This window comes from Fulvia fulva, chromosome 6, assembly GCF_020509005.1.
Source record: "Fulvia fulva chromosome 6, complete sequence".
NCBI lineage: Eukaryota > Fungi > Ascomycota > Dothideomycetes > Mycosphaerellales > Mycosphaerellaceae > Fulvia > Fulvia fulva.
This window is the reverse complement of record NC_063017.1, coordinates 2,442,099-2,464,843: the sequence shown is the minus strand read 5'-3', so window position 1 is coordinate 2,464,843 and position 22,745 is coordinate 2,442,099. Positions and strand designations below refer to the sequence as shown.

The 22,745-nt window shown below is 53.6% G+C and overlaps 12 protein-coding genes across 12 annotated transcripts; 5 read left to right on the top strand and 7 right to left on the bottom strand.

Moving 5' to 3' along the window:
* Window positions 1-3,398: 3,398 nt before the first annotated feature.
* On the bottom strand, window positions 3,399-4,028 carry CLAFUR5_07067 (uncharacterized protein; the record flags this gene model as incomplete). Its single annotated transcript, XM_047906215.1, has 1 exon — window positions 3,399-4,028. The coding sequence occupies one exon, from the start codon at window positions 4,026-4,028 to the stop codon at window positions 3,399-3,401; it is 630 nt and encodes a 209-aa protein (XP_047762895.1).
* Window positions 4,029-4,762: 734 nt separating this feature from the next.
* On the bottom strand, window positions 4,763-6,497 carry CLAFUR5_07066 (Putative amidase; the record flags this gene model as incomplete). The annotated part of the gene is made up of 2 exons (XM_047906214.1): window positions 4,763-5,865; window positions 5,921-6,497. 2 exons carry the CDS (start codon window positions 6,495-6,497, stop codon window positions 4,763-4,765), a joined length of 1,680 nt encoding a protein of 559 aa, XP_047762896.1.
* A 313-nt stretch (window positions 6,498-6,810) lies between these two features.
* Window positions 6,811-8,352, bottom strand: CLAFUR5_07065 (uncharacterized protein; the record flags this gene model as incomplete). Its single annotated transcript, XM_047906213.1, has 3 exons — window positions 6,811-7,647; window positions 7,695-8,221; window positions 8,268-8,352. The coding sequence occupies 3 exons, from the start codon at window positions 8,350-8,352 to the stop codon at window positions 6,811-6,813; spliced, it is 1,449 nt and encodes a 482-aa protein (XP_047762893.1).
* Window positions 8,353-8,840: 488 nt separating this feature from the next.
* Window positions 8,841-9,422, bottom strand: CLAFUR5_07064 (uncharacterized protein; the record flags this gene model as incomplete). Its single annotated transcript, XM_047906212.1, has 1 exon — window positions 8,841-9,422. One exon carries the CDS (start codon window positions 9,420-9,422, stop codon window positions 8,841-8,843), a length of 582 nt encoding a protein of 193 aa, XP_047762894.1.
* Window positions 9,423-10,009: 587 nt separating this feature from the next.
* Window positions 10,010-11,523, top strand: CLAFUR5_07063 (uncharacterized protein; the record flags this gene model as incomplete). Its single annotated transcript, XM_047906211.1, has 5 exons — window positions 10,010-10,115; window positions 10,246-10,352; window positions 10,417-10,552; window positions 10,603-11,132; window positions 11,188-11,523. The coding sequence occupies 5 exons, from the start codon at window positions 10,010-10,012 to the stop codon at window positions 11,521-11,523; spliced, it is 1,215 nt and encodes a 404-aa protein (XP_047762891.1).
* Window positions 11,524-11,866: 343 nt separating this feature from the next.
* Window positions 11,867-12,309, top strand: CLAFUR5_07062 (Thioredoxin domain-containing protein; the record flags this gene model as incomplete). The annotated part of the gene is made up of 2 exons (XM_047906210.1): window positions 11,867-12,081; window positions 12,135-12,309. The coding sequence occupies 2 exons, from the start codon at window positions 11,867-11,869 to the stop codon at window positions 12,307-12,309; spliced, it is 390 nt and encodes a 129-aa protein (XP_047762892.1).
* A 415-nt stretch (window positions 12,310-12,724) lies between these two features.
* CLAFUR5_07061 (uncharacterized protein) lies at window positions 12,725-13,106 on the bottom strand (the record flags this gene model as incomplete). The annotated part of the gene is made up of 2 exons (XM_047906209.1): window positions 12,725-12,824; window positions 12,877-13,106. The coding sequence occupies 2 exons, from the start codon at window positions 13,104-13,106 to the stop codon at window positions 12,725-12,727; spliced, it is 330 nt and encodes a 109-aa protein (XP_047762889.1).
* A 225-nt stretch (window positions 13,107-13,331) lies between these two features.
* On the top strand, window positions 13,332-13,727 carry CLAFUR5_07060 (60S ribosomal protein L39; the record flags this gene model as incomplete). Its single annotated transcript, XM_047906208.1, has 3 exons — window positions 13,332-13,427; window positions 13,486-13,586; window positions 13,679-13,727. 3 exons carry the CDS (start codon window positions 13,332-13,334, stop codon window positions 13,725-13,727), a joined length of 246 nt encoding a protein of 81 aa, XP_047762890.1.
* Window positions 13,728-14,409: 682 nt separating this feature from the next.
* On the top strand, window positions 14,410-14,970 carry CLAFUR5_07059 (NmrA-like family domain-containing protein 1; the record flags this gene model as incomplete). Its single annotated transcript, XM_047906207.1, has 1 exon — window positions 14,410-14,970. The coding sequence occupies one exon, from the start codon at window positions 14,410-14,412 to the stop codon at window positions 14,968-14,970; it is 561 nt and encodes a 186-aa protein (XP_047763294.1).
* Window positions 14,971-15,903: 933 nt separating this feature from the next.
* CLAFUR5_07058 (uncharacterized protein) lies at window positions 15,904-17,017 on the top strand (the record flags this gene model as incomplete). The annotated part of the gene is made up of 2 exons (XM_047906206.1): window positions 15,904-16,156; window positions 16,287-17,017. 2 exons carry the CDS (start codon window positions 15,904-15,906, stop codon window positions 17,015-17,017), a joined length of 984 nt encoding a protein of 327 aa, XP_047763293.1.
* Window positions 17,018-19,355: 2,338 nt separating this feature from the next.
* On the bottom strand, window positions 19,356-20,176 carry CLAFUR5_07057 (uncharacterized protein; the record flags this gene model as incomplete). Its single annotated transcript, XM_047906205.1, has 2 exons — window positions 19,356-19,970; window positions 20,009-20,176. 2 exons carry the CDS (start codon window positions 20,174-20,176, stop codon window positions 19,356-19,358), a joined length of 783 nt encoding a protein of 260 aa, XP_047763301.1.
* A 99-nt stretch (window positions 20,177-20,275) lies between these two features.
* CLAFUR5_07056 (uncharacterized protein) lies at window positions 20,276-20,683 on the bottom strand (the record flags this gene model as incomplete). Its single annotated transcript, XM_047906204.1, has 1 exon — window positions 20,276-20,683. The coding sequence occupies one exon, from the start codon at window positions 20,681-20,683 to the stop codon at window positions 20,276-20,278; it is 408 nt and encodes a 135-aa protein (XP_047763300.1).
* Window positions 20,684-22,745: the final 2,062 nt, after the last annotated feature.

Sequence of the window (22,745 nt, the reverse complement as noted above, 5' to 3'; positions counted from 1 at the left end):
CGCTATGCTAAGGAAGTTGCCGGCGAAGAAAGCCCCGGGGCCGGATAGGATCCCAAACGAGCTACTAAAGAAGTGTAGAGATCAACTAGCCCTAGTAGTTGTAGCGATCTTCAACGCCTGCCTACAGACCGGATACTACCCGATAGCTTTTAAACAATCGACGACAGTGGTCCTACGTAAGCCGTAGAAGGAAGACTATACGTAGGTGAAGTCGTACCGCCCAATTGCGCTCCTTAATACTCTTAGGAAGGCGCTTGAGAAGCTGGTTGCAACGAGACTCTCCGAGGCGGCAGAGGAACACTCCCTACTCCCGGACACCTAGATAGGTGCGCGCCTATAGCGATCGACGCTATCCGCGATAGAACTTATCACCTCTTAGGTAAAGGCCATCTGGTATAAGAATAGGGACAAGGTGGCTTCCTTACTTAGCCTAGACATATCGGGAGCCTTCGACTACGTGTTACACCCGCGGCTTCTCTATATCCTAAGGTCGAAAGGACTCCCTAAGTGGCTTATCAACTTCGTACGGTCCTACCTCCAAAACCGTAGTACGTCGATCCTAGTCGGCTAGTACAGAAGCCCATTTCAAGCAGTCTACACTAGAATCCCGTAAGGCTTAACGCTAGCACCTATTCTGTTCCTCTTCTTTATAGCGACGCTGCTCCTAGCCCTAGAATCCTAGAACACCGCTGCGAGCGGCTTCGTAGACGACACAAACATCCTAGCGTAGTCTTCCTCGACTAAGGAGAACTATAGGCTACTAGAAGAGAAGCACAAGATCTACGAGGACTGGGCTAGGAGGCACGGGGCTCGGTTTGCCCTAGAAAAGTACAATCTGATACACTTTACGCGCCGGCCACGGTTCCACAATATGCAAGCTTCTATCCAGATATAGGGGCACACGACTAACCCGGCAAATCAGCTTAGGATCCTCGGACTATAGGTGGACCCGGCGCTACGGTAGAGGAAGCACGTACAGGCAATATTACGGAAAGCTAAACAGAATATAGCATCATGCTAGAGGCTTACTACGTCCACATAGGGGGCGGACTTCCGGCAGTCACGACTTCTATATACGGCTATTGTACGGCCAGTCCTTACCTATAGCAGCCAAGTGTGGTCCTTAGGCGAGAGGGCCTGCCTATCGAAGGGACTCGTCGCGCCGCTAGCGAAGATCCAAAACCAATGCCTAAGGAAGGTCACCGGGGTATATAAGTCGACACTAACGAGGATGCTTAAGCACGAGACCGCTATACCGCCGATCGACCTATACATCTAGGGACTACGGACCTCCTACTTAGGCAAGTCGGCACAGTACCTAGTATAGAAGGTCATCGCTAGTGCAGTCGTAAGGGCCCGCGAATCAGTACTAGCGTATAAGGGCATTCGACCCGGAAACGAGCCGAACTACCGGGCAAGGGACGAACAGCTAGCAACACAATAGGAAGGTAAGAAATCGTTTGTAGAGCAACTATGGAAAGAGAGGTGGAACAACTAGGTTGTAGGGCATAGTGGACGCCCTTAGCTAGCGGGACAACCTAAGGAATGGTCAGCTACAAAATCCGCGGTTAAGCACCCCCCGAAGCTTATCCACTACCGCCTTACGAGGGCACAGAGTAGTATAGCAACCTAACTGCGAAGCGAACACATCGGCCTCTAGGGGTACCTATCATAGAGGAAGGTCCCAGGATACACGAATACTAGCTGCCCCTACGGCTATCGCTCCTAGAACGTACGGCACGCACTCCTCGTCTGTCCGAGGTGGTCGCTAGGAAGGGGGGAGTGGATGGCAAAGGCGAGGAACCGGACGATTGGGGCACTTCTTAATAACGCTAAAGACCTACGGCGCATTACGAACTAGATACTAGAGAAGGGCTAGCTAGAACAGTACCGCCTAGTAGGAGCAGTACAGGAAGAGAGGACACGACGCAGCGCGACGAGACCGGCTAGGAGCGGGGGCTAACGGGGTAGTGACATGGACTACGTACGTTCAGAGGGAAAGCTAATCTAGATAAGGAGTAGTCGGGGGCGGGAAGGGTTTTTACCTATTCGGGTTTCCCTTTGTACATAACAATAGATATATACCTGCATAGGCCGGATAGGGTCCTAGAACAGGGGAATGACAAATCTATCTATCTATCTATTATTTGTCGTTAGCCTCTACTTTCTATATAGTAGGCCTTAGCTTATGTCCTAGGTTTTTTCTTAGTTTGTTCCTCGGCTTAGCTCTTAGTACTAAGTGTTCGTAAGGCTATAGCTCTTGTTAGTTACTATTCTCCGCTACTACTCGGGGTGAGGTCGCGCTTCCTAATTAGGTAGTTATCCTCCGTAGCTCCCTAACTCTAGGGTCTACCGTTAGGGGAACGGAACCTTAGTTTTAGGGTTCTTTATACCGCGATTACGCCGCCGCTAGCGTAGGCGGGTCGCTACTACTTGAGTAGATTGCTCGTCTTAATAAGGGCTGTCGAATAGATAGTCCTTGTTAATAAATTAGGGGAGGTATTTAACGATCTAACGTATAATATACTACTAATATATATAAGTTAATACTAGCTTATATAAATACGCCTAAATTAGGTAAACGACGAGGTGTTTAAGGGCGGAATAAGATAGATATAGATAAAGGTAGTAAGCGTAGTAGTAAGCGCTAAAGATAGTAATAGCGATAGTAAGATAGGTAAATAATGCCTAGGATTTTAATATACCCTTACCTATTTGAGATAAGTAGAGAACGCCTATAAGGGCGGGATAAATAAGTCAATTTAGGTGTAGAATTAAGCTAAGCAGCCCAAGGCTATGGGTCAGCGCTAAAACCGTCTAATATCTACGACTATCTCAATCTGGGGACTTGCCTTGGCATTCGATTACCACTTAATTCCACCACATGTAGATCTCAGAGACCTGTTGTACACAAGTACAGCTTCTTGTTGACTCGCCAAGACGCAATTCTTTTGGTCGATGGCGTGATATGTACTCCACGACCGATGGCGGTACCTTCGGAGCTGCAGGAGGTCGACTGCGGCGAAGGGACTCTGAAGACAGCTGTCGTGCTCGAGCCTGAGCCGCGGGTGAAGGAGTATTTCTGGCACAAGAGCAGGAATCTGTCCCTTTCCGCGGGTCCAAGAAGCGCATCCATACGTATTGCAACTTTTTGAACTGGAAGCGTGCGAGACTGTACTGCAATATCAAGAGTTCTTGTAGATTGACGCTGCTGCTCACACTTCATGCTCGACAGTTCGGCCATTGAGCTTCTCGACAGCCTCTCGCCTCTCCAAATCTCGCAAACAAGGCGCCACACAGAGATCTGTAGTGAACGCCCTCTGGACTGTTCTAGAGCAGCGTGACACGCTGAGAAAATCATCCCAAGAACTTTGTCTCCGCTGCAACCTCTCCGCAGGTTATGTCGATTCGATCATCCCCTGTCTTTTCTTTATGCCTATTTCTTCAGTCCATCCGCTATCTTCGATCTGCATAAGACCCCAATTCCAGTAGACGCGACGTGTAGTCCTTGCGTTATGTCGTTCAGCTAGCCACTGAGAAGCCAGTCGACCCGATTCTGCTCTCATAGCCTTCGCAACAACGGCATTGGCACGATCGAACTCCATGCTATGACATGCCCCGGGAACCTCAAGCAGCCAGCTATGCGCACGCACTTCCCTCCTGACTTGATTGAGCTGGTCCAGATCACACATGCTATCCTGGTCGCCACTGACAAACAGGACCTCAACATCTGCAGGCAATTCAAGTATTATGGGTGCCCGGCTGACACCGTCATATTCTCCAAAGAGTGGAAAGCGCACGAGCACGAGCTGTTTGGCCCACGACACATCTTTGTTCGCCGAGAGAGCGTGGAGGGCGGCCAATGCGGCTGCTCGGGCGCCCTGACTTCGGCCGCCCGTTGCACTGACGTCTTGTTCGTGATTTATCACTGCGTCGAACGACTGAAGTCTCGATGGCATGCTTGTAGCTGAGCCTTGGGATGAAACGATCTGGAGATATTTGGAGAAACCGTCCGCGAAATCAGTCATTTTGAATGACTTAAGACCCCCTGGTGTAACCGTGCGTGAATATCAATTTCGTCTGGGTGTCACCGCGCGATTCGCAGGGAATCAAGCCACCATGGGCATGTATACTGAATTTCCTGACATGGACAGACAATCCGTGCGTGTGGTGGCCGTCCTTGAGTGTGTCATGTTGATCGTATGCCTTGTCCTCTATGGCTTTTCTGCACTTTTGCTAGCGCTCTTGCTGGTACTCCGTGGGTTGAAGTGGTTACTTCCAAACTTTCCAGACCCGTCCATCCGAACCTGTGTAGTTGTCGAGTAAGCCAATCGTTGTTCGCCTGACGTCTTTGGAAGAACTGAAGGTAAGTTTAGCCCGGCGCTGACATGTGATGTATGAGAGTGGCTGAAGTTGGCCTTCGGACTCTGGAATAGTTCTTCGCATGCGAAGATGTTCGAACATTCTCATAAAAAGTCTGCAGATACCTCTGCCAATGTCGAAAAAGGTCGATTTTGCAGCCCGCTTGATCGGAAAAGGGTGTTTCCCAACAGCTCTTTTGGGACTGTGCAAAGTTGCTGAATTGGGTCTAGTAGCCACTTACCACACATATATAAACGCGTCTGGAGAGGAGAATAGCCGCCCCTTCGGACGACTGGACGTGGCAAACTCCACTTGATCTGCTGTCCCTACAGGGATGTTCGTAAGAGGTCCATTTTGGAGGCGAGATACAAGCTGCCATACTACATCTGTACGACTCAATTCACACCAGCTCCAAAACGTCCTTGATCGTATTGGCCGCACCAAACAAGAAATTATCGTGGTACTTTCTCGCGACCAACTGCAACGCGATCGGCGCTCCCTCATAATTCGTCTCACGCCACAGCTTCCGCACGTACGCGTCCTGATCGTTCCACGGCTTCGACCCCTCATCCGGATACTGCTCGACCCCCTGTGCTCCCGCCTTGATAGGCGTGGGGAACACCAGTCCCGGATAGTCGACCAAGTTCCAGAGCGCGGTATAGTTCCAGTAGAAGGACGTGTCATGCGCGGGAGCAGGTCCCACGTACACCGGGCAGAGTACGACATCGACGTCTTGCCGGGTCCAATCTTCAGCAAAGGCACAGCGGAAAGCGTCGCGAAGCACTCGGTCGCGGGTGATGCCTGCGGCGTCTCTCTTCTCGGCGTCCTTGAGGATCCACTCGGTGAGCATATGGATTGGCTCGCCCGCAGCTTCTGCAGACGCGCGAAATATTTCTCCGCCGTCAGGCCAGTACATCTTTCGAATCATTTTTATGGCTTCGGCGGATTTGTAAGGAGAATAAGGCTTCAACTCCACCGAAGACGAGGCCTGTAGACGTTCCTTGGCCCATTCGAGTGCTCGATAGACGGGGGGCTGAGGCTGAATCACACCATCATGCATCATGATTCCAACCTTCAATCGAGTTTGGGGCGATGCGGTGACGCTGGTCTGCAGACCAGTCCATGGTATCGGCACAACGCGAGGGTCGTTAAGGTATGGCTTGTGGCCGAGCACCTCTCGCATGAACAGATCCATATCTCGGAGGGAATGGCACATAGGGCCTGTGGAGCACAAGATGTTCAACTCTGCGACGAAGCCGCCGTTGATAAAGTCCCGCATCGGAAGCGTATACGACGTGGGCTTGAAGCCATAGATGCCAACTTTGCCTGAAGGACCACGAACGCTTCCGCCTATGTCGGTTCCGACACCGAGAATCGAACCACGCAGCGCGATGAGAGCGGATTCTCCTCCACTGGATCCACCGGCGGAGAGGTTGATGTTGTACGGATTCAGCACGCGGCCGAAATGCGAGTCAGTCTCGAGGTGCATGATCGACTGGGGTTCTGCAGCGATTCTGTCAGCCATGGTCCTTTCTCTTTCCATCAGAAGCTTACTCACGATTGGTTTTGACATAGAATACTGCGCCAAGTTTTCGAAGGATCGAAACCATGAGAGAATCGTTCTCATCCTGCACCGTGGTGCTGACAAAGCCGACATCGGATGGAAGACCTGCAATGGAGATGTGTTGCTTGATACTGACAGGTACGCCATGGAGGGGCCCCACGGTCTTGCCCGTCCTTGCAAAGTGCTCATCGAGTGCTCTGGCTTGTTCAAACGCCTTTTCAGGAAACCACTGAGTTAAGCAGCAACTGATTTGATCGCAGACGATGGCGCGTTTGCAGAAGGCGGTAGCAACCGCAAGGGAGGTATATTTGCCAGCTGCGATAGCACTGGCGAGCCCCATGGCGTCGTACATCTCCGTGATCTCCAGTTCCTCCGAAGTAAGGATCCCACACTCACGAGGAATCGCAGTGACATTGAGAGGGGGGTTGTCGACATAGTGCTGAGGGATGTAGTACTCTTGAGGTACTTTCTCTATGAAGTCGACGAGTATCTGCATGCGTCGTGCCTCCCAGGCTTCGTCGCCCTTGGGGACCGGCAGGGTCTGGATCAACGGAAATGATCTCGAAGGCATTGCGGTTGCTTCAGGTCGAATGAGGTGATGCTGAGTGTCTCCATGCGCACACAGACTTATATACGCTGGTGCACCGTTGCGGCTACAGTATAATGTAGTGGGCCAATCAGTCCCAATTGCGCAAGCTGGGCGATGTGCAGCCAACGGGAGGGCTTTGCGCACAAGCTTGCTGCCGGCAAAGCTAGGTGGTACAGCCCGGGATCGTGATAGGGCTAATGGGACCTGGCCAGATATGTATAACCTGGTTGAAGTCTGGAGATGGTGCTTGCCTCGCCAGGTCTCACGAGCGAGGCACCGGTCGTACGGGCGTAGTTCAAGGGTCGATTCCCTTGGACGCCCATATCATTTTAAGATCGTCCCAGTATCTCCGCACTTGATACAACCGCATGCTCTCCCACCGTTCGTTCATCTCGTGGTTGATGACTTCTACTTCTCGGGAAGAGTTTGCAAATATACCAGCTGTGTAGACCGGCCAATTGCCAATGTAACATCCAAGCCAGTTCGCGTCTTGACGTCTTCGACACAATATTGCCATAATTATGGGTATCTGCCACGACTCCTCTTGTATCTGCCCGCCCACGGCTGCTTGCTCCTTCCCCGCATGGCGGAGGAGCTGATCAATCAGCATTGACGCACACAACATGTAGAGGCAGGTTGCGTCATCCGTAATGGATCGCAGCATACGAGTGCTTGTGCCCTCACATATTTCGCCCTCGTTCCCGAGTAGGTGGGCATACTTTTCCCAGCCTCGTAACTCTTCTGTCCGCAATTCGAACGCAGCTGCATGCCGTACATGTCTCATAGACCAGTGTTTCCTGATGCTAATCATGAGGCGGAACATGTCGACATCGACGCCCAAGACTGGGCTATTACGCGTATTTAGTTGTTCGGGGAAAGGCGTAGTAGCAGTTAAGAACCGGGTGCAGCGCTCCCAGAAATCCGGATCGAAGTGGGATTGCGTTGAGCCATCGGAAGACCACAAGTCCACCGTGACGACAAAGATCTGGTACATCACGCTCTCTACCACCAAGCGGTCAAAGGGCCCCGGGAGTATTGGGCGATCATGAGTGTCGAACCATTGACTGTCGACAATGAAAATTGCTGCATTGAGATGGGCTGGAATATCGTTGAAGGTCCCAAGACCCATGCACTAGATAGCGGTTAGAAAAGTCTTGGAAGGTTAACAGGACATCGTACACCGTGCAGATATAGGAATATGATGGACGTCAGAGTGGTGCGCAAGTGTTCGGGTGTATCCTTCACCACCGCCACAACTTCCCTAGTACTCGACATCGATCGCGAGTAGTACTTGAGTGCGAGATCTTGCATGCTCGCGCTTCCATCGCGAAAGAAGATATTGGAGGCAGCGTTGGACAGCACCGAATATCGGACGCCGCCATGACACGAGAGCGCCTGTTGAATGATTGTCATCCAGTCCCGGTAGAACAGCTGGTGGCTCTCAGGGTTGATGATGAGAGCAAAGTAGCGACGCACGAAATGCTGGACGATTGCGGGCTCCACATCGCGCAGCATGACTGCATTGTTGCACGCAGCGATGCCCGCGGCGATTGTGCACCGAGGCGCAGACTGCGCAGAGGAAGGCACATGGGGATGGGCTGCCCCCGGCGGATATGCGACGTGGGCCCATGTGCATTCGCGTGATGACTTGCTGCAACGATGGCAGATAGGGCTGGCCTCATCACACTTCTTCCGCCGCGACCTGCCTTGCACGGTGTCAGCTTGCGGTGGTGTATGGAGATGAAGACATACAGGTCAAGCAGCCACTCTTCGTGCGTAAGGTAGGTGGAATCCTGCGTCTCTCGGCACGTCTGCTAGATACATGTACCGCTGGCATTGGTCGTCTTGCCGGAATCGATGGGCCAGAGCCTGTCGCGCCTTGTCACGAGCGATGGGGTTCGGTTTCGATATCTTTACAATGCATGTACATGTATGCTCGCTCGTACTACGGATCTACCCGATGGCAGGGTCGACAAAGTACCGGTAGCTGCGGTGAAGCGAGACGTGGAGGTACATGTACTGTACAGGGTGGCACCTGCATACAGCGAACGCGTCCATCGATCATTCTCCTCTCTTGGGGGATTGGAAACTAGGCGCGATGTTGGCAAAGGCAAAGGTCCAAAGCTAGAACCAGAATTGGGTATACTGCGGGGTCCTGTGCGCAAAATGCTCCCATTGGCTGGGTGCACTCGCTTAACAGCATTGAGGCTATCCAGATACAGCTTTTGGTCAAACCTCCAAACACCATGCCACGCACGCATGCATGATACTCCCCGTTCCCTGCCCAACATGAAGCTTCTCGAGTGTTGCGTGCAACCGCTGTCTTCACTCACCGCGGTGCCATTGTAGCCTCGTCACTGGCACCCCGTTCCTCGTCATCACGGCTGCAGTACAGTCCTCGGCCTCCCCATCGCCTACAACAAACAACGCTCGCTCCCACCGTATCCTTCCCACCCAGCTGCGCCACCTGTACACGACATACGCGCCATCGCAATCTGCGATTCCGGCACGTTTCGGGGGCTCACGTCCACCGATCATCTCGCACCTCTTCCATCCGAGCAAAGGTCGCATCCTGACTACTTCCACCAGGCTCGAACCATCGCCGCCATCATCTGGTAGACGACGAAGGTGGAGTTTCTTGGGGATGCCGGTGGTGGGATCTGCGAAGATGAAGAACAGCAGCCCGGTACCGCCGATGATGCAGAAGAGGATGTGTGTCGCGACAAAAGCTCCACCGCCGCCCGGGACAAATACCTCGGCAATCATCATGACGGGTAAGACGATACAAAGTAGTTCCCAAATGCCCTTGGCCCGGCGAGGCCATGGTTTGCGGCACTGTATTTGTGGCTTGATGGGGATGTACTGGTTGTTGGTCGTGCCTTCTTCGTTTGAATCGTCGTAGGTCATCGCGGCAGTGGCCTTGACTGCAGGATTCCAGTGACGGCAGGCTGTCAATTATCGGGAAAAGCATGCCGAGCAGGCTTGGTAGACACAAGCATGTCTGATGGTTGCAGGTGGCACAGGCTTGGCAAGCTCCACGGCTGTGACCGCACGACCAATCGATGGAACATGAAGAGCGCCCGATCCTCATCTGGTATTTTTACGAACATGATCCGAAGTGTGCAGCAGAGCATGTGCTTCGGAACCACTGTCAGGATGCCCTTTCATGCTGTCGCAACATGATCTCGTCCGGTCACAACAATCCGCACCTCAATTGAGCAACATCAAGATGCCGTTGGGCTGTAGCGGAACGGCGCGCAGTATGGATAACATAGGATTCTTCCAATATTGTTGGTCTCCACGAGAGCACACGAATAACAATCCGCTTGACTGAGAAGATGCCTCAATTGTTCCATGTGACCGGTGAGCGTGCCCACGGTGAGGTGGACATAAGAGAGAAGCAAAGACGCCCAATCCGCCTTCTCTTCCATCCAGCAAGCTGATATACCTCTTTACCTACTTTGCCCCGATCCGAGTCGGATCATCGAAAGACCATGAAGCTCTCTGGCATCGTCCTTGGGCTGCTGGCGATCTCTCATGAGGTCGCAGCTGTGGTAGACAAATGGACTCCCGCAGACTTCGATTGGAACAGGCATGTTGGTACGTCAATCTAGCGCTTCCCTCATCCACCTCACAGTATGCAGCACCTTGCAGCCCAATACCTGCACCCATTTTGGAGTTACGGCATCTGTCAAGTGAAGATGTACCACACAGGACTGACATACATTAGGTAGGGACGATGTCGCGACGCAGAACATGACCACGGCTCGTGTCCCAACCAGAGAGATGGTGCTCTTCGCCAGCGATCAGCACAACATCACCGAGTCCGACCTTGTAGTCCACGAAGCGTTTGCGATCCTGTTCACCATAGCTGCTGCGCTGCGGACTGATATTTTGAAAGACCGCTGCAGGTTTGGTGTCTACCGGAATAGGTTGCTACGAGCTCATTGCAGCCACGGTTGGCGGCGAACAGACCACAGGCGCATCAAAGGCAAGCTGCGTGCTTGGTATTGCTGCTACTGCCTTGGGCTTCGGACGTAAGCATTCGGCGCCTGGCGTGAGCTCACATACTGACAATGAACGGCAGTGCCAAAGGTGAAGGAGTATCTGCAGGCTAGACAGGCCTGGGCTGCAGCAAGAGTCTCATCGACCCCACCATTGCTTCCTGCACCAGACTTCGGTAATGACTTCGTGCAGAGCTTCGAGTTGGCAGGGTTCGATGGTCTGACGAAGCGTGATCTTCCTTTTTGGGGCCGAGCATTGCAGGGCAGAGGTCTCTCTATTGATGAACAATGGAACCAATACTTCCACAACGACTTCACGGCTTCAATGATCCGCGACTCCAACTTTGGCGAGGGCGAATTCCTCGGCTACGCAGACGACAACCATCAGCTCACCAAGAGAGACGGTGTACATGCTCTCGTGCCGCGCTACAAGTTTGCACACCCCACGCATGGACCTATGATATTGTCGACGCGCTTCACTAACACCACTTCTCACATCACGGTCGAGCCATACATTGTAGGCAACCCCAAGATCCACAAGCGATACCAGGAAGAATACCAAAAAGAGATTCTCGAAGACAACAAATTGCTTGAAGCGCGATTCGATCACGAGGTAAGCACAACTCAATAAGATCGAACCGATCAAATCTAACATTCCTTGTCCACAGGCAGCAGACGCCGACCCAGCAGGCGACGGCATCACAATCGACCCAGTCAACACTTTCCAAATGGCAGAAGATACTCTTCACTGCGCTCTCAGCGGTCGCACAGATGACGGATGGCCATTGGACCAGGTCTTGGATGTCCAGGCGTACGATGATACGAACAAGGCAACGTTTGGCTATGCTACGCTTGGTGTTTTCAATAACCATGATCATGATAACGAACTTGGAGATCTACAGCCCCAGCCGCCTATCACCGGTGGCGAGGACTGCTGGGTTGTTGAGAGGGGATATTCGGAGGCACAGAGGTTGGTTGTGTGTAGTAGTCGAAGCATCGATTGATCGCTCAGCGAAGTGGAACCCCAAGTAATAGAGATCGGAATGCCGGGACTGTGGGCGCATCCAGTAACGACATATGCGAGGCCTCTGGGCATCGTTCAACAAGTTGAGGGTGTTGTATGTCTTCCTTGTTGTGCTCAGTAGCCAAAGAAAGACCTTGTCTTGTGGAAGGTCTGTCCAATACCAAAGTGAATTATGATGCCGTCAAAAGCCGAGCCGAGCTGGGGTCGGGACTTCATCTTTTGCCCGTGCTGTGCACAAGCGCCGAGAGAGGGCAACGTTGTCAGACACCCATCATTGCTCCCCAAAGTGAAGTCCATCTTGAAAAGACTTGAACACAATCAAAATGCCAATTCTCCCAGCTTTCGAGATCCCCGACACCGCTGCAGCCCTACCAGTCGACGACTCAAGCTTCTTCATCGCCTTCCTATCCTCAAAAGATCCGGCCACCCAGCAGCCATGGTGCCCTGATGTGCGTGCCACTCTGCCCACGCTCGAAGCAACCTTCCAGCGGGACGAATCACCCACAGCCGCCTTCGTCGAAGTCGGACAGAGAGCAGAGTATGGATACCGGCCACAGCATCGGCAGAAATTATGCTGATGTGTAGGTGTAGATGGAGGGATCCGAGTAATGTGTTCCGTACCAAGTGGAATGTGCACAATGTCCCGACCCTCGTTCGATTCCAGCGGGTTGGTGATTCGGTAAAGGAAGTCGGTCGTTTGACGGAAGGGGAGATTATGGATGCGGAACGGTTGCAGCGGCTTGTGTCTGGAGAGGGCGCTTTGTGAGTCTGAGGACGTGGGACCACTATGGAACCAAGACGCAGTTACTATGGTCTTTCAAGACATCGTAAGCAGGCCGATGGTGAGGAGAGCTGGTGGAGATCGACCCGTGTCTGCGCAATGCTCGAGGTAATGCTATATGCGATGGAGCATGGACGCATGTATTGTCATGGAGTCAAATTCCGATGCGTTATCATTCTTCCTTTTCACTAACCATACTCAAAGAAAGACGAAAGAGTGTCTCCAATCCGATCCCAAAAGAAAAGAGCTCAAGCGGTTTGCGAGCGATCCAGGTCCATTCCCAAACGCCATAGTCCAAGCACAAACAGAACATTATATCGTTCATACAGCTGCTTCGATAAGCTACCCTCGGAACCCAGGTAGAGTGGCTCCGGATTTTACTGCGCCATCGAGATGTCGATTACTTCGAAGAGATGTCTTCCGAGTCGTCCAACGAGGCCCCGCTGACACTGCTGGCGCTTCTCGAGAAGAGCGAACGGGCTGTTGGGTTCTTGCCGTTCCTGGGATACTGTCAGTGGAAGTCCATACCACAAAAGCGTTCTTGCCACTTACTGCTTGTTGATCTGCCTTTGCTTGAAACCTGCCAATTTCTGACTCGCCGGGCTCAGGATCGCATCTGAAGGGCTGATGTACTTGTCGCCAGTCGCGTTGTTGCTTGCGATTTGCTGCTGGAGGCTCCGCTGCGACTTGTTCTCTGTGCCAGTGACCTTTGGCTTTTCGTTCGTCTCGGCGTTGTTGGAAGCCATCTGGGCGTTTGTGTCGCGGTCGGTAAGGGCAGACATGGTTGCAATTGTGGAGATGCTGTCGTGTGGTATGCTGTAAGCGGTTGAGAGTGTTTGTGTAACAGCGATTGCTTGCTTTGGTGAGGCTTGATCTCTGGTAGTTTTGTGCTGATGGATCGGTGCAAGGTCGGCGGGAACGTGACCGAAAACATTTCGTTGTCAAGGACGACGAGATTCAAGCCTGAGGCATACATGCGCTAGCGCGCCTTCCTGCCAAGTCCTGAAATGAATCTACCGCACAATTCGTGTCGCCGCTGCAAGGACGACGTCCAGCGACATCAGAAACCACCCAAGACATCAGCGACAACCGTCAAGATGCCTGTACGTATACTGCCATGAGAGGGAGGAGGCAATGAGGTGCTGACGGGACACCGCACAGTCCCACAAGACTTTCCGCATCAAGGTCAAGCTCGCAAAGGCGCAGAAGCAGAACCGCCCAATCCCACAATGGATCCGCCTGAGGACTGGTAACACCATCCGGTACGATATTCCTGAGAGCTAGGAGCGAAATGCGAACACCGTAGCCTCGAAGACATGGCATCGAGAACACCTAGACTAACCTGCACACACAGCTACAACGCCAAGAGACGACACTGGCGCAAGACCCGTATCGGTATCTAGACGACTCGCCCTCAGCAGAGGAACAACTCTAGCGACACCGACTTCGGCGACTTTCACGACTTCACACAAAAGGGAAAGAGCGATCGTTTCTGTGGATGCGAGGGCATGGTTGAAGGAGGACTGAGGCGGACATGACTGCACTTTCATCTACGGCGTTAGCAATCGCGGTGGACGACGGGACATTCGTCTATGGTTAGTCTTGCTCTTGCTGCTGAAGAGATAGCGGACAAGCAATGAGAAACCTCTGAAAAGGCAATGTTTGATGAACCATGATCTGTGTCGTTGGCTGCGTATGACGTTGTGCACCTTTGTATCTGGGCAAGCATCACCCGCCATCATCGATTGGACCTGAAGATGCACACTCGATTGCGAGAGATGGCCGGAATCTGAAGTGTCATCCGCACACCACATTTCTGCTTCTGTGAAGCGAGATCTTATCCTCGCTCTTTACAAGCGATCTAGCGACGACCTGGGCCGGGTTTTCTGACTGACAGCACAGCTCTTCGCCTGTGTCCTTCGCACGACACCAATCATAATGTCTGTAGGTCCGACACAGAGTTGAATGCGCCTTCTGGGCCCAGAAGCAATACCGCTCCCGTTCGCCAGCAAGAAGGTGTAAAAGTCGCTTCACTTCCCGCGAGGCATCTACAGCGTCCCTTAGAACTCCATCCACCGCTTCATCATGCCTACCGACAAGAAGCTCATCGTCATCATTGGCATCACCGGCCAACAAGGCGGCTCCGTGGCCAAAGTCTTCCAATCTGAACCTGGCTGGCATTTCAGGGGCGTGACTCGCGAGCCTTACAGTACCTCTGATGCTCATCTCCGTGAAGCCGGTATCGAGCTCATCGCAGCAGCCGACCTCGACAACGTTCCATCCCTCGAGAGAGCCTTCGAAGGTGCCGATGCCATCTTTAGCGTAACAGACTTCTGGCAGTTCGTCAAGCCCGGTCGCCAGATCTTCGCTCAAGCACGACAGCAGAATCGCCAGCCTATTGCACTAGCGTACGAGAGAGAATTTCAGCAGGGAAAGAACATAATAGACGCCGCGGCGAAAGTCCACGCGATGAAGCCGCTCCACCGCCTCACCATCTCGACGCTTGCTGATTTGAGGAAATGGTCCAACGGCGAATCAAGCACGATCTTCACTTTGAGGGCAAAGCTCCTTACAGCGAATACCTCAAGGCCACGTACCCAGAGCTTGCGAGGGTCAGTAGTTACGTCCAAGTGGGTCACCATCTGAGCAATGCCATGTTGGCTCCTTTCCGGTCACCTCGCAAAGATCCAGCAACAGGTGACTGGATCGTGCCCATGAGTGGGCAGCCCAGCGGCAAGCACATTCCGTTCGTCAACCCACCCAACGACGTAGGCTACTTCGTCCGTGCTCTCATCGATTGTGAGCCAGAGACTGTGATGTTGGGTTACTGTGAGCTCATGCGGAGCGAGGAATGCGTCCAGCTTTAGGGCAGACCGCTGGGTGTCAAGGCGACAGTGGAGTATGTAGGCTACGAAGAGATCAAGGCGGCCGGAGTGCCGGAGTGGATGGCGAGGGAGGGCGGCGACAGTGGGAGGCTTTGTAGTGTTTGGGGATGGGATGGGAGTGAGCTCGAGGTCAAGAGTCCGGAGGAATGTGGTGTTGATGTAAGGAAGCTTACCAACGTTGCGGACTGGATTCGGAGACAGGAGTGGGGTCTTGAGGGAGGGTCCGCATCGTTATAGATGGGGGTCATAGTTGCCTATCAATGCTAAATGCCTGCCGGAGAGCACTCTGTCTTTGTCAGGTGAATGCGAGGTCAGATGTCGTGGTGCCGACTGCCAAAAGCTCGCCCCGGAGGCGAGACCGTGTAGCTCATTTTCCACACATGGTAGGAGCGATCATCAACAACAACCGTGGCGTAGAAGGAGTATTGGCGCTCTGGATTGGTTGTTCGTATATCCTCCCGTCTGAGCAAGTTCAACACCACCAAGAGCAACCCGGTCGTCGACAGTGAGCAACGAGCAAACGCCAGCCGAACTAAGGCATCATCAGCATCGCATCGAATCGCGGTTGGTGTCGCAGAATTGTATCCCACGCGCGGATCTTGAGAGTGTCATTTTCCATTGCAGATTCCTCGGACTGGTCTGACGTACAGGCGTAGCTGCCACGCCGCCGCCGTGAGTGGCGAAGGCAGCCAACATGAAGGTCGCCGTGCTGCAATTCAATCCGCACCTGGGCTCAGTCGAGAGGAACATGAAGCACGCAGAGCATCTCCTGGACCAACACAGAGATGTACAGCTAGATCTCCTGGTGCTACCGGAGCTCGCATTTTCCGGCTACAACTTCCCTTCGCTAGAAGCAATACGGCCATTTTTGGAACCCACAGCAAATGGACCTACTACCAAATGGGCTGTACATATGGCTCAGAAACGACGATGTACTGTGACTGTTGGTAAGTACTTTGCCCCAAGCAAAACTTCCTGCTGCTCTAAGTTACAACTGGGGACAGCGGTCATGAACGTCCTCTGTTTGCTCAGCTACCTCTGTCTACATGCCCTGCTTGTCGCTAACACTACATCCAGGCTACCCAGAAATAGCAAACGAGCGTCGCACTGATGGCAGTCTGATTACGGGGAACTACAACTCTACAGTCACAGTCGCACCAACCGGAGATGTCCTGGCCAACTATCGAAAGTCCTTCCTCTACTACACTGACGAGACGTGGGCTGAAGAAGGCTTCCGATCCACTGCTACAGGCACGCCCTTCTTCGCCTCTCAGCTCGGCGATCTAGGACTGGTTGGTCATGGGATATGCATGGATATCAATCCCTACCGCTTTCAATCACCTTGGACCAACTATGAATTCGCTACGACAATGCTGCAATTCAATGTCAAGCTCGTCGTCTTGTCCATGGCTTGGCTGACACGACTCTCCCCGGAAGATACTCAAATGAATCCCGAACGCCCAGACATGGAGACAGTAGCGTACTGGCTTGAGCGCTTCTGGCCCTTCGTGGACAGCCAACCCAACGAGCCGATTGTCGTCGTCTTTGCTAATCGATGCGGAAGCGAAGGTGTGGCGAAAGGTGCAGTACAAATGGACCACGGCGAGCACATCGAGATCGGCGACAGAGTGGCATATGCAGGCAGCAGTTGTGTGATGAGGTTTCAGAGCGGGTCAGTGAAGCTCTGGGAACATGACACGGGCGCGAACAAAGGTGATGTCGGCTTGCTCGGTAAGGCTGAAGAAGGACTGTTGGTGGTGGACACGGCAAAGTCGGCCGGTTTTCTACTGCAGCAGAAAGCAGCATAGCGGACTGCGGAAAAGTTGCAGTACGAGTACGTCCAGTGGCTGCTAACGAGAAGAGCTCGCCAGGATTCGGCACAGCAAAGCAGCGGACAGCGGAGTACATGACAGAGAAGTGCAAAATGTATATCAGATGCAGAGATACCCAACGTGATTCTACCAGCGCTCCGCCGCTGTCGCACGAGTCCAGTCGAAGGTGTGACCGTGCTTGAGTCCGCCCCGGCGTGCGTGTAGGAGGGTGGCTCTCGAGACAAGCGGGCACAAAGTCGAAATTTCCAGTGCCGCACGTATCATGCTTCAGGGCTGTTGACACATAACTGCTCGGAAAGTCGACCAAAAGTGTGAGACCAAGAACCAGTTCCGCTTCAGCAATGTCACAGGCTGAATCGCTCTCGACTTCTCCCTGCACGTCATCGGGCTCGAAAAAGCTCGTCTGTTGCGCAAGATCAGCGTGTGCCATCCAGACATGCTTGTGCGGCCACAGTCCATCAACACAGACTACGTCTTCCCCGAAGGTTCTCTCTACCTTAACCTCACCTCCAATTACTTCCGCGACTGCATTGGTCGACTCTTGCATTATCCCGGCTTCTCTTGGGCCAAGAGATGGTGAGGACGATGAGACCACCCATGACCCTGCCCTCGTTCTGGAGAAAGCAGGTGCACTTACTTATCTCCGCCTGATCCTGCCAGTCCCTCAACGAGCGAATTGTGGCGTCGAACCCCGTCGACCAGAGTAAGTTTCGTGATCTGAAGATTACGTTCCTTGGCCTCCACAGCAAGAAGCATCCTCGTGCTCATCCAATATCCTATGATGTGATCTGGGACCAGAGTGGCAAGGCCATAGCTAGCGGTGTGGCCCACTTCCAGAAGACAGGGAAGCTTGAAGCCTTTGAGGATCGTTTGGTCGATGAGGTCGGCGGGTATTGATCCGCTCTGAAGGATAGGTCGGCCGCCCATCAAATTGAGATCACATAAGGAGGCTGTGGCCCTGGCGGGAAAGTGTGGTAAAGTACCATCAGCATGATCCCTATGCTAGGCTGGGGACAAAATAGGTGGAGAGACAGGAAACGACTAGGTATGCGGTAAGGACTCGCTATGGCAGTCCAGGCGTTATGAGCACATGCGCGGACCTCGAAGACTTTCCGCTGACGATGTGCACGACGCAGTAGTTTACAGTGGTAGATATTTAGAACGGGACCAAGCTGTCTGAATTCCATAGCTGACCATCTATCTGCTCCGAAACGCCGTGAGGTGACTACGAATGTGGGACACCCGTAAGTTACGAAGCTTGCGATGCATTCAGGCACGCGAAACCATGAATATCTCATTTCAGTTCTGCTGGCCAGGGCGGAGACCTCGACACGAGCTCGATCCGGTCCAATTCTGATCATCAATTGCTCACTACTCTGAACCGTCCGTCACAATGGCGTCCATGCACAGGAAGCACTCACAGCAGGGGTTGATCAGCTCCACGGATACTCCGTTGAGTCACAGGCTGCTGAGAAGCACTCTCCTACCAGAGCATGCCGTTGCCTTACTGAAAGTGGCATGATCCGTCTCGGAAGCAGAGCAGATGCATTCTAAAGAGCTCAAAGACAGCAGCATGAATGCCCAATCTTCCGATCTGCAGTGATAAGACAATCGTATCCTCCTCACAGTCGCACCAACCCTACGATGGTGTCTGTCATATGACAGACCTCCGAGAAGCAAGATAGTATAGCCAGCGGCAACGATGGCAGCCATTAGTGCCTAGTCATGAGGACCTACCTCTCGCAGCCGGGAGAGCACTTCCGCGCGCGTGCTAGCGCCATTCCTCGCAACCGTAGCGTAAAGCCAAGGAGATCCACGAAGACAGGTAGGGTCCAGTGACTTCCTGAAGCGGGCAGCCCAAACACAACGAGGATCATTCGGCTGCTGCGGTTCTCGGGGCTGATCAGTGGTTGTACTTCGTGGCGTGCGTTGTCCGTTGTTCGTTCGCACTCTGGGTCAGCCGCGCGGTCTCGAAACGTCGTGTGTGTGGCCGCGGCGGCCGTCGGTCAACGAGACTGTCGTCCGTCGGCGGCCACGCCAGTGTGTGCATCTCCATATATGGTGCTGGGCAACAGGGTCAGCTATCATTCGTCTTGCTATCAAGGGACTCTGGCAGAAAGCAGCCTGCAATATAAACGCCAGCTCATCCTGTCGGTGCCAGAGGAAGTAAGACATTAGAAGCACTGACAGGCAAATGGCCGCGCCGGCACACGATACAGTCTTCAGAGAGCAAGACTTAGCCCCCAGAACAACCAGATCGATCTACTTTAAGCCTTGTGGTGATTGGCACCGATGCGACTAAGCTTCTGCGTCTTCAGTCTCGGTCTTTAATACGCTTTCTCAATTCCCCCCTCAATTCCTCCGTAGTAGCCAATTGCTTCAGATAGTCCATCTTGTAACGCTCAACCTCCGCCTCAAGTGCTGCAGACTTCTTTCTCTCTTCGTCGCATTGCTTTATCAGCAGCGTCTTCCTCTTTTCAAGTCGGTTGATGAGCGCATCTTTGCTCGACTGCTGGACTCGTTGATCATCAGTCTGCTTGGTCTTCACTTTCGCCTTGTCGAGTAGCTTGTCGAAAGTTGCTTGGTCGTAGTCGTCTGCCAGCTCGCTGAACGGCAGAAGCTTCTCGTACTCAACGACTCCGTTTCGCCTAGCCATGTAGATCGGGGGTCGCGCGTTGTAGACAGTAGCATTGCCGCCTCCAGAATCCTCTAGCCATGCTCGTCTGATATCTTCGCCTATCTTTCGGAGGGCGGCCTTTGCTTCAGCTTCTGCAGCTTCTCCCGGCCGGAAGATCAGGTCCAGAGTGCTGGTATCATCGTCTATCTGCTTGCCCATGGCTGCCCATTCACCCTGACTGATCAGCTCCTTCAAGCCCGAGTGGACGATAGTATTCCTCGCAGCGTACTCTTGAATGACCCTCTTTCCGTGCTGCGCCGACCATCCGATATGGCTACATGCAGTCTGACCTTCTTGTGTAAATCTTTGTCCCACATGTCGGCATCCCGATCTACAGCTGACGTCGCGTTTGCGTCGCCCTCTTCCCGCTCCAGTGCATTTGCCATATCCGTACAGTACTTGATTCCTATGGGCACCTGCTCCTTGTGACCCGCATCAACGAGTCTTGCGTACTCCATCTCCAGGTAATCTCCATACCGATGGTATAGCTCGACACGTTCCAGGCCGGTAAGGACGCCCTTGAGTTTCTCCACTTCTTCAACCTTCGCCACTCGATGTTATTCATGACGGGCGATGGCTTTCTCCATCGCCATAACGAGTTCCCAGTTTGGTTCGTCGGTGTCAGGACGGTACATCTCGGCGTGGAGTACTGCGGTATAGTCCTTGTATAATGTTGCGGTGTGCGGTGTGAGAGCGTTAGAGTACTCCGCCTGGAGTGCTGTGGCATGACGCTGACGCAGTACATCACGAGTCTTGTTGTGGTCTTTGGCGAGATCTGGTAGTCGTGTGACGGGCGTCTGGACGGAGGTTACTTTGTGCTTAACAGGTGTCATGCACAGTTTCTGCGGTTTCTCTTGATATCTGTCTAGAGGCGTACCGATAGTTTCCGGCTTGACAGAGAGGCCATACATGGTGCTCACTATGGCAGTGTACTGTTCTTGCACCTGCGGCGTAGGCGATGGCATTTGTGAGAGTTCGCTTTCATGTGAGGCGTTGGTTTCCTGTGAGACGTTGCTGTTCTGTGCCGTGCATGGTCGGTTGGTGCGCCATGTTGTAGTTGATGGTACATGTAGTTACTCGTGGCAGAAAAGTGCAGTGAGAGTCATCCATGCACGCTGTACAAGGTTGAGGGCAGTCGAAAGGCTAAACGATTCGGCAAGCACGTCCGACCCAGAAGGCGATTCCAGGTTGTCTTGATTCAGATCTGCCTCGACGGCGAGTGCATGTGCGGAAGGGACGAAACTTTAAAGTGCCGTTTAAGCTTCGTGCAAGTTCCCGCAAGGGACAAGTTCGGGCTCCGGCCGCAATCGTGGGTTGAGGACGTCACTCTACGCCTCTCGCCAAGGACATGTGAGATGCAGTAAATTTAGCTCTTGAGGGCGCTTCTCGCGCTGCAGCTGAAATGTTTTGAGCCAGTCGCTGTGCCGCATCCAACATGCCTGCACCCGACGCGAGCAGCAGTCTGGTACCCGCCTGACAGCATGACTACGCCACAAATGACTGCCACTTCGCCGCCATGCCGCCTTCTCGGCCGCGGCAGCCAGGTGGAGTGTTTGAGAGCGTGGCAGAAGCAGAGCGATATGCAGGTTCGCCACATCTGGCCTTGACATGGAGCAGATGAGGTTGCGCTGTTCGATAGCGCTTCGCGCGTGGAGCCATGCCGAACCAGGGACACCTCGTCCGATAGTGGAGAAGTGCGCAAGCATCTTGACACGCAGCAACTCTAAGCCAGTGCACATGGTAACCGGGGCCGATTCTCACCTGGGCGTTCCGCGTGCTGATGACCGGCGTTGTTCTCAAGAAAGGAACGCGAGCAGCAGCAGCAGCGGGGCTTTGATGGGATCGCCGGCAGGTCGTGTGGTCGGCTCCAGCATAATGTGCAGCCGAGCAGCATCCTGTATGCAGGGCACAGTGCAGGAGCAGGCCGCATGATGGTCGTCTCATCAGGAGCATGTTCATGAGCAGCTGGTTGTTGTCCAGAGCCGTGCATCGGGGGGGAGGGGGGGTTGCAGCGTGCGGCCATTGGCAGAGCTCGCGCAGCACGCATCTACCCACGGCACTCGGTCAGTAGTGCGTGTAATGGACCACGATCCTGCGCTCGCCATTCGCGGATGCAGCAGATGGAGGTGGAGGGATGCTGCAGTGGATGCCAGGGCGGCTGCGCAGAGCGACAGTCTACAGACTACAGGACAGGGTGGTGGCATACGATCGCCGTCTCCACCTTGCAACCACGTCTAAACACACTAGCCCATCCGCCACCCGTAACCTATACTTTGCTCCCAAGCTTTTCACGCTTTTGCATTACATTAGTGCCAAGCACAGCGTTTCTGTCGCAGGGCAGCAGGTGCAACGTTTATGATCTCGTCTACCAACAGCCGGCGGAGGAAGAGCCGCCGCCGCCGGTGCGATATGTCACTACAGTAAATGAAAACCAGCAGCAGGCACAATTGGAGCGCGTATCGCGTGTTGAAAGACGCGAATGTTGAGAGACGCGGAAAGCGTTGTCCGCGGGCGTCGCAGTTGTGCAGTTGTGCAGTTGTGCAGACGACATGCAGCGAGTGTGCGCTGAACACCCCGGCCCAGCAGCAGTGATGCCGCCCCAGCACCCTGTCGCCGTCGATGTCGCGGTCCCCTGTCGCATCTTCGATCCAGGCGAGCACTGTGGAGGCAGAGGAACAGCCGGCCGATCCTCTTTCTTGTCCTGCACCAGTGACCCGCACCAGCCACCTGCAGGTGGAGCGCTGAGGCTAAACTACCTAGTAGGTATTAGGTATCGCGGGCTGGCATGACACCCTTGTCCTTGGGCCGTAGCACTCCCCGATGGATGGGGTCAATACGCTGCATTTCGGCAGTGGCTTGACTGAGCGCATCCTCCTAGCAGCAACTTAGCAGTCCACAATCATCGTGGACCCGCCTCGCGGCCACCGTTTTCTCTCGCTGCCGTAAACGACTCATCGCCCCTCTCTGCTGCTGGACGCGCGCAAGGGTTGGCACTGGCAGCCAATCTATACGTACAGTGGTCATCGC